This window comes from Fringilla coelebs (genome assembly GCF_963513975.1).
Source record: "Fringilla coelebs genome assembly, chromosome: 15".
NCBI classification, from domain to species: Eukaryota; Metazoa; Chordata; class Aves; order Passeriformes; family Fringillidae; genus Fringilla; species Fringilla coelebs.
In genome coordinates this window covers 4,506,023-4,531,193 of record NC_140041.1, presented here as the reverse complement: position 1 = coordinate 4,531,193, position 25,171 = coordinate 4,506,023, and the positions used below count along the sequence as shown (strand labels likewise).

The following is a 25,171-nucleotide window of genomic DNA, read 5'->3' as shown; positions in this document are numbered from 1 at the left end:
AAGGCTAAGAGCTTTCTTCTTCTGGCTCAGCTTCCTGCAGCAGGCAAGGAAAGTTCACAACTCTGATGTTCGTTCTCACAAATGAAACCCAGTAACAACATGAATTCAGCCCCCCTGAAACTCCAGCTACAACAAATTACCATTTATGAAATGGTTCTCAGGTGGCCAACTAACCTTGTGCTTGTGAATCACTTCAACCTGCAATTTAAAAGTTTAATTCTAGCCTTTAACTCTTTAAGCCATTCACACACCTCACCAGCGAAGCACACAAACCACCCATGTTATCACACATTCTTGGCATGCTCCCCTGCTACTGGCTTGTTGTGGGGTTTGTTGTTCCAGATTTGGGGTTTTTTTTTGGCTCTAAAATGCCAGCTTGCTACCCACCAATTTCAGAGTACACGGTTTCAGGCACAGAAGTCAAGGTTTCTGTAGCACTGACATCTGAAAGCTATTGCTCACACAGCTGAGGTTAAAGGAGGGCTGATATGGCCACAAAACATTCAAGGTGTAGAACAGTGCAGTAAGAAAGCTGCATATTGCTATCATTTAAGAGCTCTCAGCGCTATAAAATGCATTTAGAAACAGCCAAGCATTCTATAAAATCTCATTCTGGGACAGAACTTAGCCTTTAGGAGTGCTCTTTGCACACAAACTTTGTTTGCTTAGTAACCTCATCCAGCTTTCTTCCTCGGAGGAAAAACTGCCTGAGAATTTGAAGTTTCCCCAAGTCTATGACCCAGAAGGAAATAAAACAGGAAGTCAGGCCATACAATCTACAGCATTTGCTTACAAGTTCAAAAGCATTTTAAGTCGGGGCTAACCCACAGAGGCACAGCCGGCTGCGCTCTCCTGGGGTCACCCCGGAGCGGAGCGCGCCGCGCTGCCCGGCCGGGCTCTGATTAACATTCCCCCGGGACGTGTCCCTTTAACATTCCCCTCTCCGGACACTGTTAACATCCCCTCCATGGACGTGTCCCTTTAACATTCCCCTGTCCCGACACTTTTAACATCCCCTCCATGGACGTGTCCCTTTAACATTCCCCTCTCTGGACACTTTTAACATCCCCTCCATCGACATGTCCCTTTAACATTCCCCCTCCATGGACATCTTTAATATTCCCCTCCATGGACGTGTCCCTTTAACATTCCTCTCCGGACACTTTTAACATCCCCTCCATGGACGTGTCCCTTTAACATTCCCCCTCCATGGATATCTTTAATATCCCCCTCCATGGACATGTCCCTTTAACATCCCTCCCCATGGACATCTTTAACACCCCTCCCTGAACGCGTCCCTTTAACATCCCCCCCATGGACGTGTCCCTTTAACATTCCCCCCCAGAATGAACTTGTCCCTTTAACACCCCTCCCTGAACGCGTCCCTTTAACATCCCCCCCATGGACGTATCCCTTTAACATTCCCCCCAGAATGAACTTGTCCCTTTAACACCCCTCCCTGGACGTGTCCCTGTAACATTCCCCCCTAGATATGTCCCTCTAACACCCCTCCCGGGCCATGTCCCTCTGCCACCCCCCCCGGCCGTGTCCCTATCTCGCACCGGGCACTCTCTGAGCTGTGCCATCTGCTATGCATTAAGGCACGTCAGAGACGCCGTCCCCTGCACCGAGCGAGTGCCAGAACTCTATCAGAAAACTCAACTTTGCTTTCAGCTTTCTCCCTAGGAACTCACTGAGTAAAAACAGCTAAAAAACTCCCGAGAACTCACAATACAGGGGATTTGCTACGAACACATTCATTATTCTCCGTGCTCCCCACAGCGTTACGTTGCTATCATAAACCCTGAGGCAGATTAAAAAATGAATACCCGGCTTCCCCGCAGCAGTTTAAAACAGAAATTAGAGGCTGTTTAATGTGACTTCTCCGTTTGAATTAGTTTATGGAAGCAGTCGGTTTGCCACGGTGATGAAATCACCATGCTGAGAAAGTAAGGAGAAACTGCTAGCAGCCGCCAGGTGAAAACATCCAGGTTTCTAATTGCATATTAAATTGGTGTTTGCACTGACAGTGATTACAGCCGGGAGCACTCCAGGTACAGCTCCCAACTCCATTTCAAGCAAGTCACTGCAAAACCCGATCAGGCGGCAGCTGAAAGTTCCCGTGAAACTCTGAAACCGATCGTTCGTACAAAGGCACAGCGGCAGGAGCGCTGCAACTCCCGAAAAGCTCCTCCCCTTCCCTCCTGAAAACATTAATCCGTGTTGGATTGCTGAAACTCCTGTTACCGAGCGCTCTGCACTGATAGGCAGGTGTTGGGAAACTCGTCCCAGGTGTTGCTACGAGTGCTCGAGAAGCCCTTAACGGTTTTTACTTACAGTCTCTCCGCATTCCTGGGAATATCCCTCGGCACAGTTTTGAGTCCCAGTCCGTGACAATCCACGTTGGAAGCGATACACGTACACTTATGCGGGCATCCTCCAACAGGCATCCAACTCGCGGAGCTCCAAAAGCTCAGGATCGTTCCAAGGCACAGAAACGCACTTCTCCCACCAGACAACATGGTTCTCGATGGCTTCGGTGGGTATAAAAGTGAGCGAGAGCAGCCGGCCCTTAAAGATGAAATGCCTCTAAGAAAAAAGGGAAAAGAAAACAAGAGGCTCTTAGTACAGCCCAAGGGAACCCACCACTGCCATCATCGCCGGAGCACCAGCAAAGCTTCAAAGGCGCCCGAGAAGGTCACGTTAGGTGGAAGAAGGTGGGGAATTGCCTTTCGGGCTCAGGTTTCTTTCTGTTATCTACGAACGGTACCAGAAGGCAGATAGTTTAACAGAGCTCGAGCCAGATGCGTCCTCAGATGAAAGAGAACCCGGGAGCAGAGGCAAACACACACAAAACATCCATCGGGAGCGGCGGCAACCTCCAAAACAGCCTCCTCCGCTCTGCACCGCCCCACCTGGGCCGGGCAGGTAACCCGCGGAGGGGACGGCCGGGGCTTCGCAGCGACCCCTCGGTCGCGGGCCCGCCCCCGCCGCGGGCTGTGTCGGAGCCGTGCGGGGCCGAGCCGAGCCGTGCCGGGCAGTGCCGAGCCGAGCCGAGCCGTGCCGGAGCAGCGCTGCCGCCGCTGCCGAGCGCGGAGCGGGGATGGAGCGGGGCGCGCCCCCCCCGCCGCGCCATTGGCCGCCGCGCCTGACGTCACCGCCCGCCCGGGCCGGGCCCGCCGCGCCGCGAGTTCGGGACCCGCGGGGACCGCGACGGGCACCGGCAAAGGGACCGGCACAGCGCCGAGCCGGGCCGGCCCGGGGACGGCGCTGGGGCACTCGGCGGCGCCTCGCAGCCCCTGCTTCCCTTCCCCTCCCGCCGCCGCGGCGGGGGCTCGCGGCTGCCGGAGCGGGGGCGAGCCCCCACCCGGCCCCGGTTGGGGTTTCGGGAAGGAATGTGCGGGCTGGAGCACGGGAACGGGACCGCAGCGGCTCCGCGCTGCCTCTGCGGCCGGGGAGGCTGCGCCGCCTTTTGTTGCCGGCGTTCGCTCTCCCCGAGTACCCCCTGGCGGCGGCTGCTCGGCCGGGGACAGGGGACACCCGGGCTGCGCTCCCCGCACACCGCTCCGGGGACAGGGGACACCCGGGCTGCGCTCCCCGCACACCGCTCCGAGGACACCCGGGCTGCGCTCCCCGCACACCGCTCCGGGGACAGGGGACACCCGGGCTGCGCTCCCCGCACACCGCTCCGGGGACACGGGGACACCCGGGCTGCACTCCCCGCACACCGCTCCGGGGACACCCGGGCTGCTCTCCCCGCACACCGCTCCGGGGACACCCGGGCTGTGCTCCCCGCACATCGCTCCGGGGACACCCGGACTGTGCTCCCCGCACATCGCTCCGGGGACACCCGGACTGTGCTCCCCGCACATCGCTCCGGGGACACGGGGACACCCGGGCTGCGCTCCCCGCACACCGGCACCGTCCCTGTCCCGCCCCAGCCCGAGCGCCTCCCGTCCCGGGACTCCGCTGGGGTCACTGCTGGGCTTCGAGCGCTGAAGCTCGGCACCAAAAGTTAGAAATTGGAAAAATTTGCTTAATAAGACAAAAGCAGGGTGCCTGCACGTGGTCATCCTGTTCTGATCCGGTGCGGTTTAATGCTCAGATGTTTTACCTAAAGAGGGCCAAAATAGGCAGCACACTCCCAAAGTCCTAGAGAAATGGCAACTGGGAAAATGGCAACTCCTGCCACAAGGCACTTTTTTTTTTAAGGTGTTGGCCCCTCTGCAGGTAGGGTCTCCCCACAGTGCACCATACACACGGTGACCTACTGACCCAAAATAAAGCTGCTGGATGCACATCACAAACATCCGCCTGTTTCAATAAACCTTGTTTCTTATTTCACAGACTTAAAAATAGTTCAAAAGACAGGTTTATGACTAACTTACTTGGGAACACAGATAATCTGTTCTTTATCTACATCACAAACTTGTGGTCCATGACTCTGGAGTCTAGGCTCTGATCCTGGGGGTAAGGAAGTTTTCAACAAGGATCATGGCCAGCATTGCCACAAAACCCTCACAACGCTCCAAAGATTTGACATTGCTAAGTTACATTAGGACTCAAGGTTCTCAGGTTGTGCCCAAAACCTGCTCTCATCTTTTTTCCACAAATATTTAGTGTTTTAAGTGAAGGGCTAGTAGGAAAATCATTGTAAGATGTTCTCCATGAGCTATGGATATGGCCTTCCAGTGTGAAGTAGCAGATCCTAAATAACCTGCTCAATTCTGGCAATGTTTTCTTCATGTTTTGATTACTGAATTTGGAATTACCTGAGGCATTCCTGCCCTCCTGGATAGCTATTTTTGCTCAAACCAGTGAATTGTTCCCCTTCACAGCCAGCAAAGCAGCTACTTGTCTACTGCCTTCTGCAACAAGCAAACATTTGATACTCAATTTCCCTGTGAAGGCAAATTTGCCAACGAGCACAAGCAAGACCACAAGTTAACCTACAACTCTCCTGATCTTTGTTGGAAAAAACGAGAAAGTTGTTTTTCTCATATAAAAGTGAATTATTTGCATGAAAAATTGTATTTGTTTCTAGAAACCACCTTAATCAAGCCTTGAGATTGAACCCCTGGTGAGAGAACCCAAAGCTCAGTGCAGTGGCCCTTATACAGCAGTGTCCAGCCCTAGTGGCGAGTGACACAAGGCTGGAAAATGCCCAGACGGGCTCAGCTGTCACCCCTTGAGCTTTATGCTGCTTCAGAAGATGCTATCCCCTCATCCATCCCAAAGCCACAGAAACCAAAAGCTTGGGAAGGGGTGTATCACCCTGCCTGGATTCCCAAATTAACCTCTCCTTTCCCAGATCAAAAGGCAGAGGGGAATGACTTTGACCAGCAGTGTGAGCAGCAGAAAGGGGCAAAGCCCCAGAGCCCTGTCCAGCCTCCCAGTGCCCAAAGCAGCAGAGATAACCAGGGGGGCCCGAGCTGTGTCCCTCTCCTTTTGCCTCTCCAGAGCCAGGGCACAGCCAGCTCCAGGCACGTCACCGACACTCAGCACTATCTATTCCGAGGCCAGCACCCTCTGTCAAGTGTGAGCCTACAAGAGATCAGCTCTTGAACAAGGAACAGCTGGTTCAGACCAGGCAGGACAGAAATTGCACTGCTTAGGAAGACAAAGTACTCGCAAAGCTCTGAAGTCTCCACTGCACAGGCTGACTGTGCACGCCCTTAGCTCGTTCTGACAGTGAAAATACTTTTGTTGGAACCTGACTTCCCTTGGCAGCCAGGCAACATCATTCCAAGCAAAGGCTCTTTTCCTGTTCTAGTTCACTAGCAATCATCTTCCCAGCCCTGAAGATAACCCTAAGGACAGGCACACACCCCTCGCATCAGGATGGGGGTACAGGAGCAGTTGGATGCTCAGTAAATAAGATTATAGGTAATGCAGACATCATAGCGAAAAACAATATCCCTAAAGCCTCTTCAACTCTGTCATCCAAAGCAGTTGACATATTCCATGCTTCAGTGATAATCCCTCACAGTAAAATTTCCCTGAAAGAAAAGTGAACCTGATTAAATGGCAGAAAAACGGATGAGCCAAGAGCCGAGCCTATCCTTGAAACATATTTAATTTTTATAAAAGCTGAGGGGCACATTCTCCTGCATTCCAGTTAAAACAGCTCTTAAAGGGAGATGGCCACACAATCTCAGGACTCAGCACAGAGGAGCAGGGTGTTAACTCTGTTGGTTTTCCTTCACACACATCCTATGGCTCCTGGCTCACAGCAATTGCCACAGGCTGGCAAACTAGTCACTCTTCATTCTCCTTCTAGGGCACTGGCAGAGGTCAGCACAGCAAGTGTAACACAAAACTGCACAAAGCTACAAATTATTGGATAATTTGAATAAATAAAGTCTTTCTTTCTAATATAAATACAAATTTAGGGAAGTTATTTTTAGGGGCCATCTGAAGCTGGACAGCTTTTATCTGTACCATTTCCTCGAGTATTAGACACTAACAACATTTCCATATATGTAAAAACCTTACAAACAAGATTACTATCAAAGGTGTGCTGTTTGCTCAGCAGGGATTTAAATCTTGCCTGCTGCTTCTGCAATAAGAAATATACTACAAAGAAACATAGTTTCTCTTAGTAAATTAGTAGCTCACGACTTAGAACATCTTTGAAAACTGACTAATACATAAATAATTGTTTTCAAGTAAGGAAAAAAAAAATAGCTTTGTTTTTTTCCCCTTAGCAGAGGATGGCATTTACTAAGCAGAGGTTCAGAGTATATCTACATTCAAGCAGTGCTGCCACCTAAGTGCTTCTGTAGCTGCCTTCTCTTGAGAATCCACCATCAACATTACCTTGGAATGGCACCCTCCATACCAGCTGAGGAAAGCTGAGTTCTGGGAGCAGGATGGGCAGAACCAGACAGAACCATCACTGCAGCTGCTTGGGGAGAGGTAAGGGGGAAAAACCAAACAAAAAAGAAAAACCAAAATAGAAATCTGGACAATTTTGAGCTTCCAACACATTCTTCCCAAAACACGCAAGCACAAGTGTTTACAGTTAATTTCAAGATAAATGACATGGTGTGTCATGCATAACGTCACCGTGTCCCTTGTTGGGGACTTGCTGGGCAGTTGTGCACAGGCACACGCTGTGCAGCAAGTCTGGGAAGCACAGGGCTCGCTGCACTGGTGCTGTGCATGTGGCCTGCACATGTGCAGGACAGCTGATGGCTCCCAAATGCTCATTTTTTAGCATGCACAATAGTCAGTTGTCTAGAGGCCTGGTGGGAACTGGTCAGCTGGGTGAAGCCCTGAAATCTCAAAGTTTCTGGGCAAAAATTAAGACCCATGAAAGGAATCCAAGCGTGTGGCACTCTGGTTGAAGAGCAAAGGAGCATCGGTGCTGCAGGACTACCTGCACAGCTGAGCAGAGCTTCCACCAGCAGCAGCAACCAGGAGGGTGGAGAGGAAATGACTAATTTTGAAATGACTAAAATTTCGATCACTTCAAAGGAGTCAAGCCTTGAATCTTATCATAAGTCACAAGGCTCTCCAGCAGCTCGAAGAGGAGCTCTCAAGCACATCAGACACCTCAGTGCTTCTTCACACGGCCAGGCTGATGCGCGCATCCCAAACCCCGACCGACGCAACCGCCGGGGCAGCAGCGACATACAGCGAGTTAAATCAAGTCTGCGAGCACATTGCCTAAAAAGGACATAAAGCAAAGCCTCGGGCACGCTGTCCAGGCCGAGGAATCGGCGCTGGATTCCCCCAGGAGCCGGGAGCGGGCTGGGTTCGGTGCGCGCTGCCGCCCCGGTGCCGCCCGGTCGCGCCGCCGCAGCCTCGGGGTCGCGGTGCCCTCTCGCGGCCGAGCCCTCCCGCCGTCCCTCCTCGTGCTAACCCAGAAAACAGCGATTTTTCTTCATGCTAACCCAAAAAACAGCGATTTTTCTTCATGCTAACCCAAAAAACAGCGGTTTGTTTTCTTGGTTAAGGGCGAGTTAAGCTAAGCAAACAATGTTTGCACCCGTGCCTCCGTTTTGAAATATTGTGCCCGTTGAAATAAGCGTGTACTGCTCTTAAAATACTGTAAAATGAAAGTAGTAGTCAGATCCAAGGCACTACTGAAGGTTACTGCTTCCTCTGAAATAGAGGAAATAGAATCTGAAATATATTAAATATAATCTCTGAAAGAGATTACAAAATCAAGCCAAGGAAAGAAGCTTTATATGCCCTTCTAACCAGTTAAAACATCAGCAACCTGTGCTAGGAAAGTGAATTCTGGGAGCAGGGTGGGCAGAACCAGACAGGACCATCACAGCAGCTGCTTGGGGAGAGGTAAGGGGGGAAAAAAAAAAGACAAACATCCAAATAGAAATCTGGACAATTTTGAGCTTCCAACACATTCTTCGTGAAACACGCAAGCACAAGTGCTTACAGTTAATTTCAAGATAAATTACATGGTGCACATAGATAAATTACATAAATGCAATAGATAAATTACATGAATGCACTCCCACTGGGAGACAGAGGAAGAGGACCTCATGCCAGAAGTGTTCTGCCACTTTGTCCCCTGGCACACCTGGGATTCAGCACGTAAGACACAAAAAGTGTGGGAACTTTAAGTGACAAGGAATTTAAATGGGATTTCTTCCACTTAAAACAGAGCTCTCATGCACAGTAATTACGTAGGAGATCATGAATGAAACTTAAACCACCTATTCTCTCACTTGCTTACATTCTGAGACTGAATTGCAATTGTCCTTGAAATTTGGAATTAGTTTATTCTGTCAGTTTAATTCTAATAATGGATGGTATTGAATTCACTTGCTCCTTATTGTAGTTTCTAATCTGCTATTGCTTCAGTAGTCAGAGTGGGAAGTACCAGGAAGCCAGTGCTGAGATGGGATCATGGCCCTTCACAGCTGCTGAAAATGTTTTAAATGTGTTAAAGAATTTTAAATTACAGCTTATGAAGTAAACAAAAAGTAGTTCCACTAAAAGCTTAGTAAATTGAATTAGGTTTTTCTGTATTAGATTTGTATCCTATATCAGAAACAAGCCTTCCACGTTATATCCCCTCTGCTGCTCACCCTGCCATACATCCCATCAGCTCTAGAGCATTAACTATTGAGTCACCTGTCTCTTGCACACACAGCTTTTTCTGCATCATGCTCAGCATTTGAGTACATGAATGACCAAAAGGAGGAAAAGATGGGAAGAAAAAATACATAAATACAAAATAAATACAAAAAATAAGAACATGGCTTGCGTGTAGCAGGCAATACTCGAGACATTTTGTTCTGTTCACAGGGAGTGTAATAATCCTGCAAGGAAGTACCAGATTAGTTGGGAAATAGAAATCATTTCAATACTTATGAAACATATAAAAGGGCAAGGATGTCACAGCATGGCATCCTTGGTGTTACTTTGGGTACAGAACACAGCAGGCTTTGGCAATGGTCGCAGGAGAGATTGGAGAGTCAAAGTGTAGAACCCCTGCCCTTCCCTGCCACATGAAGGAGTTTTTCCTTAGCTTCAGCCTCTTCTGTCTCAGCTAGAAATTGTCACTAAGCAATTTTGAGAGATTCTGCACCAGAGGACATTTAGGGTTTGTTTTGTTTTTCTAATTCAAGGCACAGTTCATCATTCAAGGCAATAATTCATTATTCATGGCTGTCTACACCAGCAGTTGTTAAAACCCCCAAACAGTTAGAGGGGCACAAATCCTGGCTGGAAATTTCAATACAGGCTCCTTGCTCCACACCTGAAGTGTGTTAAATGCAGAAGTCTTCAGAGCTGCAGGCCCAGAAATGAACACTTGGACAAGAGCTAACAACTCCAAACTTTGGATAGAGACTATCAGCTTTATATCCTAAATACTTAAAGTTTTAAATATTTGACCACTTCCTCTGTTTGGAAGCCAAATCAGAAAGATGGGGCAGGATGTACCCCAAATAAGTCCTTTTACATGGAAAAAGTGATTATTACTTTGCATTGTCTTGGAGGACAAAACTAAGCTGCAAGTTTTTTGCATCTTTGGAGAAAATAAAGCACTCAAAGCTGCTATAAATCACACGTGGATTGTGATTGAATGTTATTAGCACTTGCACTTAGAGCAGTGCCACTGCCACAGTGTGAAATGTTCCATTACCTCACCCTGGATGCTTCACATGACCAATGTGTCGAGCAGAACTGTCTGCTTTTGAAGCATAAGTGCCTTCCTAGAATGTTTGCTTCAAAAGTTGCAGCAAGAGAAGTTAAAATATCATTTAGCATGTGCTGGCATCAGCACCTAAACCAGGTCTTCACCTCCTCACAGCAGAGTGGTTTCCTGCCATGGACTCCAAAAGTTCAGTCATGTCAGAAGTTAAAAAATACATTCAGTGCAAAGCTAAGGCAGCTAAATCCCCATTTTGCCAACACATTCACATTAAAAATTCTTCTGAGCACAGAGAGGAAATATCTAGTGCTTAAAGCAGGAACCAGAAAACCTGGATTTTGCTTTTGTGTTACTTAGGGGCTATGACCTTGGCAAGTCAGCCTTCTGGCCCCCATTTAGTAGTTTGTAAAGATTTATAATACACACCAGGTTATAGAGCAGTCTGAGCTTTTGAAAGCATGTTTCAAGAATTATTTTTTCTGTCTAAGTTAAAGTCTGCATTAAATATAAAGAACTAAAAGTATTTTGTAAATATGCAATGTTTTATTAATGTGAACATTTTGTGGTCTTTGACAGTAGAAAATTTTTTTTCCCTTATGGATGTCTTTAATGGATATGGTAATTGAAAGCAAAGTACTGTAAAAAATTCCAACTTTTCCCTGTAAGTGCTTACATATGTATGTACATCGATCTGGAAGGCTGTAGAACACTATTTTTAACAGTACTCTTCAATATCTGCTCTGCATGCTGTATGCAAGGCATGGAGCACCAAGGAATGAAGGATCTGAGAGCATTTCATGGAATTTTCCACTTCAAAAGATTTGCATATCTAGTTAATTCATTTTGTAGATTTCTGCATGTTTGGGCTTTCTATTTTCACATCCCCAAGCCCCAGGGGGAAAAGAAGGACAAGAAACTTCCCAATGAAACCAAAAGCATCAGGACAGTGCTGTGACCAGCCACACTGCACAGAGCAGGAGGGATTTGGCTGGTCTTGGGCTGCACAGCCTTCCTCACATCATCTATTCCAAGGCAAAACCTGGGAATAAACTCCATAATGATTATTCTAAGGCATTGGAATTGAAAACTTCAAGCTCAATCTTGCACTTAGCATAGAAAAATCAGTAAAACCCACTGGAATGAGAGCAGTCTGTATTCAATGTGGTTCCTAATTGGATGGGCACAAAAGATTCCAAAGTGCTACTTCCAATCTTGTTTCCACTTTCAGGCACAAAAAGTCTGATCTGCTCAGACTTTTGAAGTATTAAGAGAATTTAAACACGTTTAAAGTACCCATGAAAGCCTTAAATACTAACATTCCTTATTAAAGATCAGCAAATAATGTGCTGGGCCTTGAAATAAAACTTCCTTGTGATCATGGTTGTCTTTTTTCAAGAGAAATTGTTTAGAAATGTTGGAATTAAAAGGGCAACCATGCCCATGCTTCCTTTAATGAACATACAAAATATGGAAACAAAAGATCAGAATTGGAAAATAAAGACTTCTCTTGCTGGTGGCAAGCAGTAGGACTGATTTCAACCACAATTTAATTTTATGACATCATTCACTGTCACTGTGGAAGGAATAGGAGAAAACTCCTGAAATCATGTAACTTTATATGTGAACTCTCAGGATTCCATAACCTAATTGCTTTTCTATCATTTTCTCTTCGAGAAGTGCTGAAGCATTTCATGATTCACCCTCAACAACCCTCTTCACAGAGAATACAATTTACAGAAGAAAAGGCCTTGTGCTATTAACCTTTTACTTCTTGAAAAAGGTCTCTGAATGTCAAAATGCCAATTTACCCTAGAGTGACTCTAAAACCTGGCTTCATAGCCAGAATGATTTCTAAGCTCGAGGTTTTATGCCTTAGAAACCCGCTCTATGCCACTAAAATTATTCTAATGCTACTGTAGATTGCTATCTCATTTTGAATAGCCTAAAAGATTTAACTTTATCATTCCCTTTCTTTAAAATGTCTTTTACTGGAACTTGTACCTTCTTTACTGTCTGTCATATACAATCATTTACCCTTAAGCATGGAGAAAAATCAAAATTCACATCACAGATGGAATTCTTTTCCGAGATGCTGCGCAGAAAACATATTTCAAATTTCAATACAACAGCTAAATATCTGGCAACAGCCTTTTTCCTCTGTAACTACTGTCAAACATTATTTACAACTTCCAATCCTTATTTTTACTTGCATTGCTAATCTGATTTTTTAATGCCTCTTCTTCCTCATTTTAGCTTGGGCAGTGGAATTTTGGTGCCACTCTGCAGGATGCACTGCCCCTGCCTCCCACACCACCCCAACAGTTCTGTGTTTCAGGGAGCACAGCTCAGCACTGAGCCTTTTACCTTTTTTCCTAATCTAGAAATGAAGCTTGATATAATTTTAGCCAGGAGGGAATAGAAGAAAGAGTGGATCTTTATTTGAAGGCTTTTGTGGGCATCTTTCCATAACTGCCCTGAAGGCAATCAAATAAAGATCCACTTTTATATCACCCTCATTACTCAAGTTCTCTGGAGTTTCAAGGCAGGCTGTGGTGGGACACAGCTCCCAGGTTGGGGCTGTTTGTGCTGGGACAGCTTTGCCTTCATTCTGCACCAGCTGCTGAGCACAAAATACCAGCTGGGCCACTTGGGCTTGGAATTTAATTCTCTTGAAGCAGATAGAACAGGAGATAGTAACCAAGAAAGTGACTCTACAATCATTAAGCAGTTGAAGATTTGAGGGAACTAAATCCAAAATATATGACCACAAAAAGGAAGCAATAGAGTTATTCTGGTTTTGGATATTACAATAAACTAAAAAAGTGGAAGGTAATTGCTGTAGGAAGCCTGGATTCCTGGTCACTCTTGATCAGTTTGAATTTAGGATGAACATTTCTCCACCATTTTATTGTCATGCAACTGCTTCCTTGTGCCAAAATATAAGCAGTAATTTCAGAAATAGGACAGACTTTGTCTTTTGTAAACAGGCAGCCTAGAACAGGTTCATGTGCACCAAGTGCAAATTTGTGTTAATTTGTGTTAAAATTTGTGGGAATTTTTCTGGCAATCTAATTATTGAAGTAGCATTTTTAGAGCCTAAAACAGCCAGGAGACAGATTTAGAAAACATCAGACAAAGGCTTTGAAGTTTCAGTTGTAAGTCTAAACTGTTCACTTCTCCATTTCACACAAAAAAATTTTTTTTTTTTTGACCCAGCATTTTGAATTGGAAATCTCTCCAGTGTAATTAGACAGAATAAACATGCAGGGGCAAAGGCCAGCTCCTGGAACAGAAAAGGGTGTTGGGTTTGATTTGAGATTTTTTTTTTTTTAAATAAGAACAACATATCCAGTGGGAATATAGTCCAATATTTTGACCACAGTTAATAACATCACTACTTACTGACACCTTAAGTCTCTTCCTCAGGACATAAATTGGCCCAAGTGTAAAAGGCCAACAACTCTGGCTGGTTGCATGTTATGGCATTAACTTCCATAATTCAAACTCAACATTAACTTCACTTCTCTCTCTCATGTCAGCTGAACGCTGGAAAGTGACATCAACCCCTGAAGTGTGTACAAAATACATTGTGAATTCAAAATCACCCTTGAGGCTCGACACATTCAGGTCTGGTGGGTATTGTGGCAGTGGCTCTCTCTCAATGCAGCTTTTGGGCCAGCCAGCTCGAGCCATTGCCATCATAAACCTTTCTCTAGAGCCTGGGATCAGGATTTAACAGCATCACCTTTTAGTGATGCCAAACCTTCCATGTCCACATAAGGACAACAGGAGATGTGCCTTTGTACTTTGTGCATTTTGAGACAGCACTCAGCCAAATTAGGCTGCCAGGTTTCCTTCCTGGTGCTCACCTTGATCCTCACTATTTCTTACAGGTATTCTTTATTTTGCTGAAATTTTAGAAACAAATCCCCAGCAATGCCAGAGCATCTCTGTGCCCTCACAGTCACCAAATCCTTGGTCAATCTGCTCCTGCAGCTGGGTCACCCCTGCTGTCACTGCCACCCTGCTGGAATTTCAGGCTCTTTCTTGCTCCAAGGTCAGGGTGAATAAAACACAGGAGATGTTTTTGAAGTCTCACTCTGAAGTTTATTATCCTTATCCATTACCAACTCATGAGATGTGAGCTCTCTCTAACAAGTCAGGAAAGTGAGCTGAAATGGTGCCTGTTCAAGGCTATTTAAGTCCCAAATACCCAATAAACAGCTGACATCTATATTATTTATGTTTTTAACCCGATTATGATCACCCAAAACCTGCAATGTGGACATCCTTCACCCAATTAGAGAAAACCACCCAGATTTGTGAAGAAGGAGGAAGAAGGTACAAAAGAGACAACTAACCCACACCCCAAATTCTCCAACTTGGCTCCCATATATCACCATACACTAAAACCCCAAATCTGTGTGTTTTCACCCTGTCAGATCACACTTCTAACCAACTCCACACCCCTAATCCCAGTGCTTTAATCAATTTTGGGAACTTTCTCCACAGCCCCAGGTCAAATGCAGAGTTCTCTTGTGGGTCTGTGCCTTCCAGCCGAGAAAATTTAAAATTCTCAGCATCCAGGGTTGCAACACCACCCCTGCTCCCTAAGCTGGGTATTTAAAGCAAGAGCTTGAGCCCAGGTAGGCAGGGGCTCAGTTCTCCCTTGCTGACCTTGCTTAGTGCCTGACCAGAACAAGCTGCTCCTGAATTCTGGGCTGGTGCCAATGCTTTGCAAATATTACAGAGGAATATTACAAATATTAAAGAGGAATCATCTAAATAGCAAGTGCAAAAGACATCATGGCAAAGCTCAGGGTGTGCCAGACTCAGTTTTCTTTTTGCCATCCTGATCATCATCTCCCCAAGAAAGAAGGAACTGGAAGAATCCTCCCCTTAAAGCTGGGCAACGCTACAAAAATTAAATTCAATGTTTGAAAGCACTGTTCAAACATCTTATTGCTGCCTCAAAAAGCTTTGTGGAAAGGGATTTTTAACTGTGCAAAATAAACTTCTGAAAACACTCATCTAAATAAGTATATATTAGAATTATAGGGATTTTTCTTCCTCAGTCCTTGAGTTCTGTGATTATACACCAGGAAAAGATTTGTTCTTCCTGCTGAAGTTTATTACACATAAAGTCTCATTTCAAATTCTTAAGTACCCTGGCAATAGCAGAGCTATTCCAAGAAATGACAGGGAATGTTTTTAGAGAGCAGCAAAGTTACAAAATGCAGACTAAGAAGAAATGCAACCACGATGAAATATGTTAAGCTGTACACTTTGGGTATTACTTGTGTATACAGACACAGAAATACCCAGATTTTGTAGCAGGCCTCTTGACCCAGTCCATAGAATTATTGCCAAAATCTTTAAGTGTTCTGGATCTGCTTAATGCAAATATTTTGGTTGTAATTATTGATTACTTCACTCTTTCTTCAGATCTTGAAGACATATTTTTCCTTCAAATTCTTTAAAATTAAGAACTCCAACATCTGTAAGACTACTTTTATTCAGACTGCAAATACTTTCAGGAACAAAAAAATAGTTCATAAAAATCATGAGGAAGTTTGTGGCTTTCTGGGGATCTTTTTTTTTTTACTGGCAATTTTTTGCTTTATTTTTTAACTATTAAGCTGTATTCTACTTTGTTAAAGTTCCATTATCATAATTTTACTACCAGTTCAACATTCATCTGTCAAATTGAATGCATTGCTACAAATTGCTTTTCAGATAATGGATACCTAAAGCTTTCCTTGAACAAGATATTCAAAGTGCATTGCATCTAAATTACCTGCTTTGGAACTATGTGCACTTGGAAAATTTTAGGTTCAAACTAATGAGTACCTGTATGTGCACATTATTTATCTTTACACACAAAAAGAATGAATCTTTAACTATTACTCATCTGAAAGTGGTTTCCAAAATTGCAGCACAACCACTTTAGGATGCTCCTGAACTGCAGAGGTAGTTCAGCATATTTAATTCACTAACCAACAAATTCCACAGAGTCATTTCAGCACCCATCTGGATTAGCTTTTGATGCCTTCCTGGATGAAAAATGTAATTTTCACTACCTTTTGTTTAACTACCTAGTAGATATATTTTTTTCTTTTATGTATTCCCTGTAAAAACAAAGCCCTCAAATACAATGTAAAATTAAAAACAATGTATCACCTATGAGAATAAAACCAATACCTTAACTAGATCTTTTCACATATTCCACCAAGCTATTTCCATCCAATATGAGAAGGGGAAAAAAAGCAGAAATTACAAGTTGTTCCTGAATTTATGCACTCACTGCCCTGACAATGATCATTTTCACCACTTTGTGTTCAGTACAAAATATTTGTGATCAGTGCTCATCACATTACTACAACATAAGAAATCTAATATTATTTGTCTCTATCAAAATATTCAGGAAACTATATAGAGTAAATGGAAACATGAAATTTAGCCTTTAAAGGCTCATGGAAGGAATGACAGGGTTCACCAGTAGTGAACCACCACCCCTTTTCACAGATCTTTACTAATCTATCACAACTTATCAACATAGCTTGATAAACCTTAGAAAAAGATAGGAATTGAAAAGGACTTTGAAGAATTTTCTGCTACTCTCACCTCCACAGAGGCCCCTCCCAGCTCAGGGTGTTCTTCTCTTTGGGGCATTTTGATGAGCACAAAGTCCAGGAATGGATTCAGCATTTGATTTGCTGCCAACAGCAGCTCACTGCTCACATTTGCTATTTTTTAGTGTCGTGCCACAAACCTCCTTAGGACTCAGCTCACTGTAGCTGGTTCTCCATTCTGAATTTAGAAATGCCAAGGTCAGGCAGCCCCACCAAGGCAGAGCTGGGAGTTCTCAGTCCCTGTGGCCCATTCTCAGTGTGAGCCCACACCAAACCCCATCTGCCCCAGTGTGGAACCCCTGCACAGACAGCAGCACAAAGCCCTCAGCTGCCTGCCATGAGTTCAGATCTCACAGACCCACTGTGCACCAGGACCTCTCTGGGAATGAGCTGTAACAGCTCCGTGTGCTGCAAGAGCAGGGAAGTCCTTTCCACGTGGGACTCGGTATTTCTGCCTCAAGAGCAGAGTGGGATTTGTGCTGCTGTGTGTGTCCTCCTCTCTGGAGTGTCAGGCTGCTCCCAGAGCATTGTCACAGCTCCAAGTGAAAGGTGGGATTTGTGCTGCTGTGTGCATCCTCTCTGGAGCTCCAGGCAGCTCCCAGAGCAATGTCACAGCTCCAAGTGAAAGGTGGGATTTGTGCTGCTGTGTGCATCCTCCTCTCTGGAGCTCCAGGCTGCTCCCAGAGCAATGTCACAGCTCCAAGTGAAAGGTGGGATTTGTGCTGCTGTGTGTGTCCTCCTCTCTGGAGCTCCAGGCTGCTCCCAGAACAATGTCACAGCTCCAGCAGCCCCAGCTGTGGCACTGATGTCTCCTCACCTCACCCCAGGCTCTCCCTGAAGAGCTGCTCATGGTACAACAGCACAGAGCTCTTCCACAGCCCCACAAGAGTTCAGGGGACAGCTGCCACAGAAAGATCCTAATTCCTGGTGCACAAACACTCTTTCTACTGAAACCATCTGTCCTGATCACAGCTGCACAAAGAGAAGCCTTTTCACTTCTCACCTGAGCAGCACTGAGACCCAAGAAGCAGAGGGGAAGAAAATTTCTGCATTTTTTTCCCTCCAAATAACTTGGTGGGAAGTGTGAAAAGATCTAGTTAAGATATTGATTTTTATTCTCATAGGTGATACATTGTTTTTATTTTTACACTGTGGCTGAGGGCTTTGTCTTTACAGGGAATATGTGCCTCAAGGTGAACGAGCAGAAGAGCAAAATGCAGGATGACAAATCCTTTAACAGTGATGCAGAAGGACAAATTCAAGGAACACAGAGCAGTTCCCTGGTCCAACACCCATGGAAAGAAGATCTATTATACAAAGAAAGACCCTCAGAACAGCACAATTCTCACAGTGCAAGAACAAAACAGCCACTGAAAGGCTCAGCTTTAGCACTAAATCCTGCCCCCAGGTAAAATTAATGGAATATATTACTAGAGACCACATCTTCTGTAACAGCAACCCCACCAAAACCAAATAATGATAATGACAATGACATTCTGAGTGAGAACATTGGTATGGTTAAATTTTGCCACAAGCTAAACTGCTTTTGGCAAAACCAAAATAAAACCCAACCTGTTGTGGTAAGGTGATTTCTTTCAAAATACTCAATTCAAACTAGATCAGATGCCTGCTCTGCTTTCATTATTCACACACATCTTTCAGCTGAGGGTCTGATGGCTTCAGGTGTTTTGACCTATACCCCATTAAAAAAAACTGACCTGGGAAGGAGCCAGGCATTAGTAGAATTTCATTTAATGGCATTGAATTTGCAGAGTAGGTGTTGGAAATTTCAAACTAAAACCAGAACTCCCTTGGGATTATTTTAGTCCATTTTTCCTCTGTCAGATTAAGACATTTCAACATGAATCTCAAACTGCACCAACTAATCAGAGTTGTGTCCTGCTTCTCTGCCCTGCTGGTGTACAAGGAGCCCCATACTGATTCTGGCCATCAGAAATTGGATCTGTTAATTATCTCTTAATAATCCCTGTAAGACTGCAGGACCTGGCCAAGGTCTGCCAGCCTATCTTCATGGACTTCCTGACTTGACAACTTTTACCTCCAATTTCAAGTGGGAATTTCTTGTAGTCACAAACGTCTGGCATAATAAAAGCACGATTTCTGATCAGACTTAAATACCTACATGAAATCCCAAACAATTATTATTAGCAATGCCACAAACACAGCAGAAAGCCTGGGAAGTGTTCCAGAAACATCTTCCCTGGACCAGACAGAAAACATTCACTGCCAGGGTGAACGAGGTCCACACACTGACTGTGGAGGGGACAGACTTGTCAGAATATTTTGAGTTTCCTTTTGAAGGCAGTTGTTAAGTCACTGAGGTATCCAGCCTCACCCCCTAAAGCAGTCAGCAAAAGGAATGTTTAAATAGGAGCCACGTTTGTGTTGTCTTTGGGTTTGTTATTAAAAAGAAATAAGGAGGGAAAACTTGGCTTATCTTAGCCTTAAACTGCTTCCAAAGTCAAAGATAACTATCTGAAATTGTAAACATCATACACTTAGAGATAATGCAAAATTCTCATTTTGGGAAAAAACCCTGACAATAACACCTCCTACAACAATGCTCATGCTGTTCTCATCTTTTCTTGTTAACAAAGAATAACTCTTGTGTTACTGAAAAAAAATTATTCATTAATGATGCTTTTGAAAAACACACAAGGTAAAACTGTGCTAAGTGTTCTTTAAAAATATCTGCCTTCCTTCCTGCACTGAAAAATTCTCAGTGTGCTTATCAATTTCAGGATGAATGATAACACTTTACACAATCTAAATATTTAATAGAATCACTGGTGGTTTTTAGGGAGACACACTGCAGGTGGAATTACTTTTTACATGAACTCTTCAAAAAGACTCCTAAAGCTATACTTCAAAGTTGAAATAGAATGAAATTTCAACTTCATATAAAATCAGTTGGATTACCATAAACTGAAAAATGCTGGTGAAGTCCATACCACCACATCCCATTGCAGGATATGCACCAACTTCAATGGTTTAAGATTTAAGGAGATCCTAATTAATTACTAGGATAAATGGCTTGCCTTTTTTTTTTTTTTTAGTGTCTAGTAACACCTAAACAAGCACTGAGTGCAGGATTCTCCCATCAAAAATGTTTATACAGTAGTCTGGGCATGAGAAATGATCCCAGCAGATTGCAGAGGAAAGTGACAACAAGAGCAATTGCTTCAAGTGTCACTCAGCTCCTGCCAGTGACATTACAAATCAGTGTCTGCAAGGGTTCCATCTAAGCAATGCTGCTCCAGCCATGAAAGAAGCTGCAGAAACGCCAGAGGTGGTGGAACAGTGGGGGACTGCAGGTGGGGACAGTGGCAGGGACACTGAAAAATGTAATATAATTTTCACTACCTATTGTTTAACTACCTCTTGGATATATTTTTCTTTTTATATATTCCCTGTAAAAACAAAGCCCTCAAACACAATGTAAAACTAAAAACAATGCATCGCCTATGAGAATAAAAACCAATGCCTTAACTAGATCTTGTCTGAAACTTCAGTTTCAGTTGTTGATCATAGGTACTGTAATAAGGCAGAAAAATCATAAAGAAAGGCTTCATAAAATCAAACCCACTCTCCTAAAATCAGTGGCTGGCCTTGTCAGGCTATCCCCTTGCCAGGTCCCATGTGAAAGCAATCCTGGTGTGAGCAGTTCATTAGCAAAACAATCTGTTCCTGGGTGACAAACAACCAGCACCTCTATAAACTGTTTTTACACTGGTTTAGGTAGATAGTTTTCATTTTTCTCTCACAAACAACTTTTCCTGCAGGTACACACTGGGGGTTTGAGTGACCAATGAATACAGAATAACAACTTCTTATTATCCAATAAGTAATTGACAAGAAAGCAACTAACCAATGGGAGTCACACACAGGTCTGTAAAATTGTGTAAAAAGGAGTTATGTGAATAAAGAAGGGCCTTTTTTCCACCATGAAAAAATAGAGTCCCATGTGATTTATTCCCATAATAGGCCTTTTTAAAGGTGTGACTGAGGCAAGACTGATCTTTTCAGAAAACTTGTTTGTAGCTACATATTATATAGCTAATGCAGCTAATATGTAGCTACATATTATCTTTTGAGGAAAAGAAATGAGACAATTTACACACCTGCTATAAGTAGGGGACCCAGCAGTGCAGATTTCAGACCCCTCTGATGCCAACACGACCCCACAGTTGCTGGTTCTGCACAGGTGAATGTTGGTTTGTGTCTGTGCCTCACTCAGGGCTGGCACTGCCCCAGCAGAGCCCCCACCCTGTGCCTGCTTGGAAGGAAGGGGTGAAATTGGTCTCTTACCCAGCAAATCTGAACTTCCTGCTAACCCAGCACATCCCTAACCCCACTGCACACAGGGCTGAGGAGGGGCACCCACACAGGGTGAGGGGCACCCATCATTGCTGCAGGGTTGTTGTGAAGGTCCCCAGGACGAGGTGAGAGATGAGAATTGACTCCAAGTTCTCAGAAGGCTGATTGATTATATGATGGTTAGGTTAGGGGTGATGGTGAGAGATGATCTATATTTATTTTGAGATGATCTATATTTTGAGATGATACTAAAAGAAAATGCTATACTAAAACTATACTAAAGAAAGAGAAAGGAGACTTCAGAAGGCTGAACAAGAATGATAATGAAAACTTGTGACAGACCCAGAGTCCAACACAGCTGGACTGGGATTGGTCTTTAAGTAAAAGCAATTCACATGGAACCAATCAAAGATGCACCTGTTGGTGAGCAACCTCCAAACCACATTCCCAAGCAAGCAGATCATTATTGTTTACATTTCATTTCTGAGGCTTCTCAGGAGAAAAATCCTGGCAAAGGGATTTTTCAGAAAATATCATGGTGACACAGGTGAGGGGCACACACACACACACAGGTGAGGGGCACACACACACACACAGGTGAGGTTGCCCTTGTCACTTGGCTCAAACCCTTTTGTTCCCATTCCCAGCTGCCTGGGGACAGGCTGCCCTCACTCCACATCCCTCTGACAGATCTGCAGGGGGAGTTCTCAGCTGAGGAACCTTCCAGAGTGATGAGCAGCCTGGCAGGATGGGTCCTGCTCTCTGGGGAGCACGAGTTCCCTCATTTTTGCTGTGGAATGAGACCACACACATGAAAACATGAATTGGTGACAAATTCAGACACTGTAGGTAGCATGAGGGATCTGTAGCTCCTCCAAGCACCTCTACTCTCCTTTCTCCACATATTTTGGGGTCAATCACCCAAAATAATCCAACACAGACAGCTGAGCATCTCCTGCACCAAATGTTTGTGTAATTGATAAGTTTTCTTTTTAACTCTTTCAGCATTTACATTTCAATAGAACTGGCCAATCTACTCCTGCTTCCACAGCCAGGGGATAAACCTGAGATACCTCACATGCTTCTCAGCTTCAGCAGTCAGGGAAAGCAGCAAAGTTCCCAGATCATGACATTCCTCTAATTACTGATGGATGTGTTACTGGTACATCTTGGGCAAAGAGAAAGGAAAAAAAAATCATTTGTTTCTTTCAAGCTCCCTTTTCTTTCTGAGGAATGCCCAGCTGGCACTCACAAACTCTCACTACTTATTGCAAGACAAATGTTTACTTCCTTTATGAAGTGCTAAAGTAGCACATCACTGACAGTTTAATACCAGGACCAAAAGCAATTTCCTGCAGAAATCAAAAAAGTAACCTTGATTAAAACAATCAAGAACCAATTTTGAGACACCGAGTTATCAGCTGAAACAAGAAAGACTAAAATTGAGCTCAAATTGACTTCTCTGGCAGCATCCTAGATTTCACTGAGGAGGAAAATAAAGTTTCTGTTAATTAACTTGGGAGTTTAACTAGTGCACTGCTGCCAAATAACACCCAGTGCTGATTGAGAGGGCAGGGCAGGGTGGTGGGGTTTGGCTAACATGATGTTGTGAAAAATCAATGAATTTCACATCCTGATAGATGTAGGACTTCCTTGTGTTTCTTTAGTCATGAATGCTCATCACACAGTGCTGCAGAGCTTTCCACTGCCCTGTTGTTTATTGTAATTGTCCTCCTAATGTTGAGAACACTTTTACCCAGTTTTGAGCTCATGGGCTGCTGCACCAAACCTGCTATAAGAAATTTGTGTTCCGTGGGGATGGAAAAAAAACCCCAAACATGAAAACAAAACCCACCCAATCTAAAAAGGGCAATCTTTTTCAAGACATGAACAAGAAGAGAGTTCTACCAAGGTATCCCCAGCTTATCTGTGGTCTCTCAGAACTGATGCACACACACTGCAGCCCATTTCCCCAGCTCTGTACCAGAACTGGAAAGAGCTTAGATCCAAAGCTAGCTGTAAAACAGCACAGTTTGGAAATTTATTATCCTGGAAAGCACATAAAATCAAAGTCAGCAAAGAAGAAAGCACCCCAAAATATTAAACCCTGAAAGTATTCACACTCACTATTTCTTCTGTGGTTTTTTGACAGTTTAACAGTTTCTGAGAAACTTTGATCCCTTGCCAATTGCTTCCTTTTCCCTGGATGCAGGGCAGCTTGCTGCAACCATTTCCTTGGTCTTCCAACCCCTCCCCTTTCCCCAAGTTCCTTTACCTTTTTACTTTGAGGCTCACTTTGGGATATGGAGACCCTGTCAATGCATATTTATGCTTCTCTTCTTGCTCTGTAGGAGCATTTAGCCATCTTTGCCATACTAACTCCATCCTTTGTTACATTTCACAATTTGAAATGTGCTCATAACTGAAACAAAGACATCTGAAAATACTATTCCTTGCATTTCTTATTACCAAGTTGCCACTGTAACTAAAACTAAAATTCTTCTTGAGTTTCTATAAATTGATAGAAGCAAAACAAAGTAACAGATTCAGAGTGCCTGGTTGTTCAGGTTTCGTAAATAAAAAACTGAAAGGATGCCCAGGGAGCTCAAGACAGTAAGGGCTGCATGAAACTTTTTTCCCCTCAGGTGATTTTAACCCAAAAATAATTTTGTTCAGCTCAATAGAGACCCTGAGAATCAGGAATTCAGAGCTGACAGGATTATTTTTATGTTTACACTATTAGTCTATTTCAGATAATTAGAACATTAGAGGAAAAATCCACCAGGGAGGGTTGAAAGCTTCAAAACAGTTTTTCTTTAAATGGTGATTTATCTGTGCAGACTGAATTACAGCTACAGAAACGTGGCCAAGGTTGGCACTTGTGTCACTGCCAAAACCAAACAGTGACACTGGGCTGGCAGCAAAACTGAGGGTCAGGGGCTGACACAACCCAACAGGGAAAACATCTTGGGTAAACTGAAAATTGGGCCCAAAGGTAGGAAACAGCCAATCTTCTAAAAGGCAACTCAGCAGCATCACAGGTACATGAAAAATGTTCCCACAATTTAGGAGGAAGAGAAGAAAACTCACCTAAGTCCTCAAACAGAGAAAAGGAAAAATGGAGGGGGGAAAGGAAAAGGAAAAATGGAGGGGGGGAAAGGAAAAGGAAAAATGGAGGGGGGGAAAGGAAAAGGAAAAATGGAGGGGGGGAAAGGAAAAGGAAAAATGGAGGGGGGGAAAGGAAAAGGAAAAATGGAGGGGGGGGGAAGGAAAAGGAAAAACGGGGGGGGGAAAGGAAAAGGAAAAACGGGGGGGGGAAAGGGGAAAAGGAAAAAAATTGCATCCAGGGTAACTTGCTAAGTAACTAACATGTAAATCAGTGAACTTTGCTTACACTTGAGGGTGTGGGCTAATCAGCAACCAATAAATTGATTTCTAAGCACTTCTTCCTGTGCCCTCAGGACATGAACTAAACCAGGCTGAAAAGAATTTTAAAGATCTAATTAACTTATTAACTTGAAGTATAAAAAAAGCCTCTTCCTCATCACAAACAGCTGGAGAAGCCACAACAAACCAAGTGTGGGTGTTTTTTCAGAACTCTAGAAATCCTGTCAGAGGGAAAAGCTGTCAGGGAAGCAGAATCTCACTCAGAAGCTGTGTCACACTCAGTGGTGACAATTCCCCCCTCAGGGATGGCAGGTAAATCACAGAACACTGGGAAACACCTACTGCACCATCCTTTAGTAAGAATATGTGGAATAGAGCTTCAAAACCACCAAAAACTCTGCCAACTACAAGGAGTGAGTTTTCTTGCAATACCATTTCATTCAGAGAGTGTTTTTAGAGATAAATTGTCAGAAGATGGGGAGAATCCACTAAGATTCAGCCTGGGCATCACAGTCTACAAGCTACCAAGGCACAAAATATCTTTGAGAAAGTCACCTTGGATAGGAATTCCTATGGAATAAATAACTTAAATAGCTTAAATAACAAAGCCTTTAAATAACTTAAAGGCTTTGTCCTTGTGCAATTGAGCCAACAGCCCCCAAACTCCCCTGGCTCCCTCTTGCTC

General features: G+C 44.1%; 1 protein-coding gene across 1 annotated transcript in view; it reads right to left on the bottom strand.

Annotated features, from left to right (window-relative positions):
- SLIT3 (slit guidance ligand 3) overlaps positions 1-2,823 on the bottom strand; it is a 478,838-nt gene extending 476,015 nt beyond the window's left edge. Inside the window, exons 1-2 of the mRNA XM_084215502.1 lie at positions 2,771-2,823; positions 2,338-2,589 (exon numbers count right to left, since the gene is read on the bottom strand). Of these exons, the coding sequence (XP_084071628.1) occupies positions 2,338-2,522 (185 nt within the window). The 5' untranslated portion in view covers positions 2,523-2,589; positions 2,771-2,823. The remainder of the gene's footprint in view (positions 1-2,337; positions 2,590-2,770) is intronic.
- Positions 2,824-25,171: the final 22,348 nt, after the last annotated feature.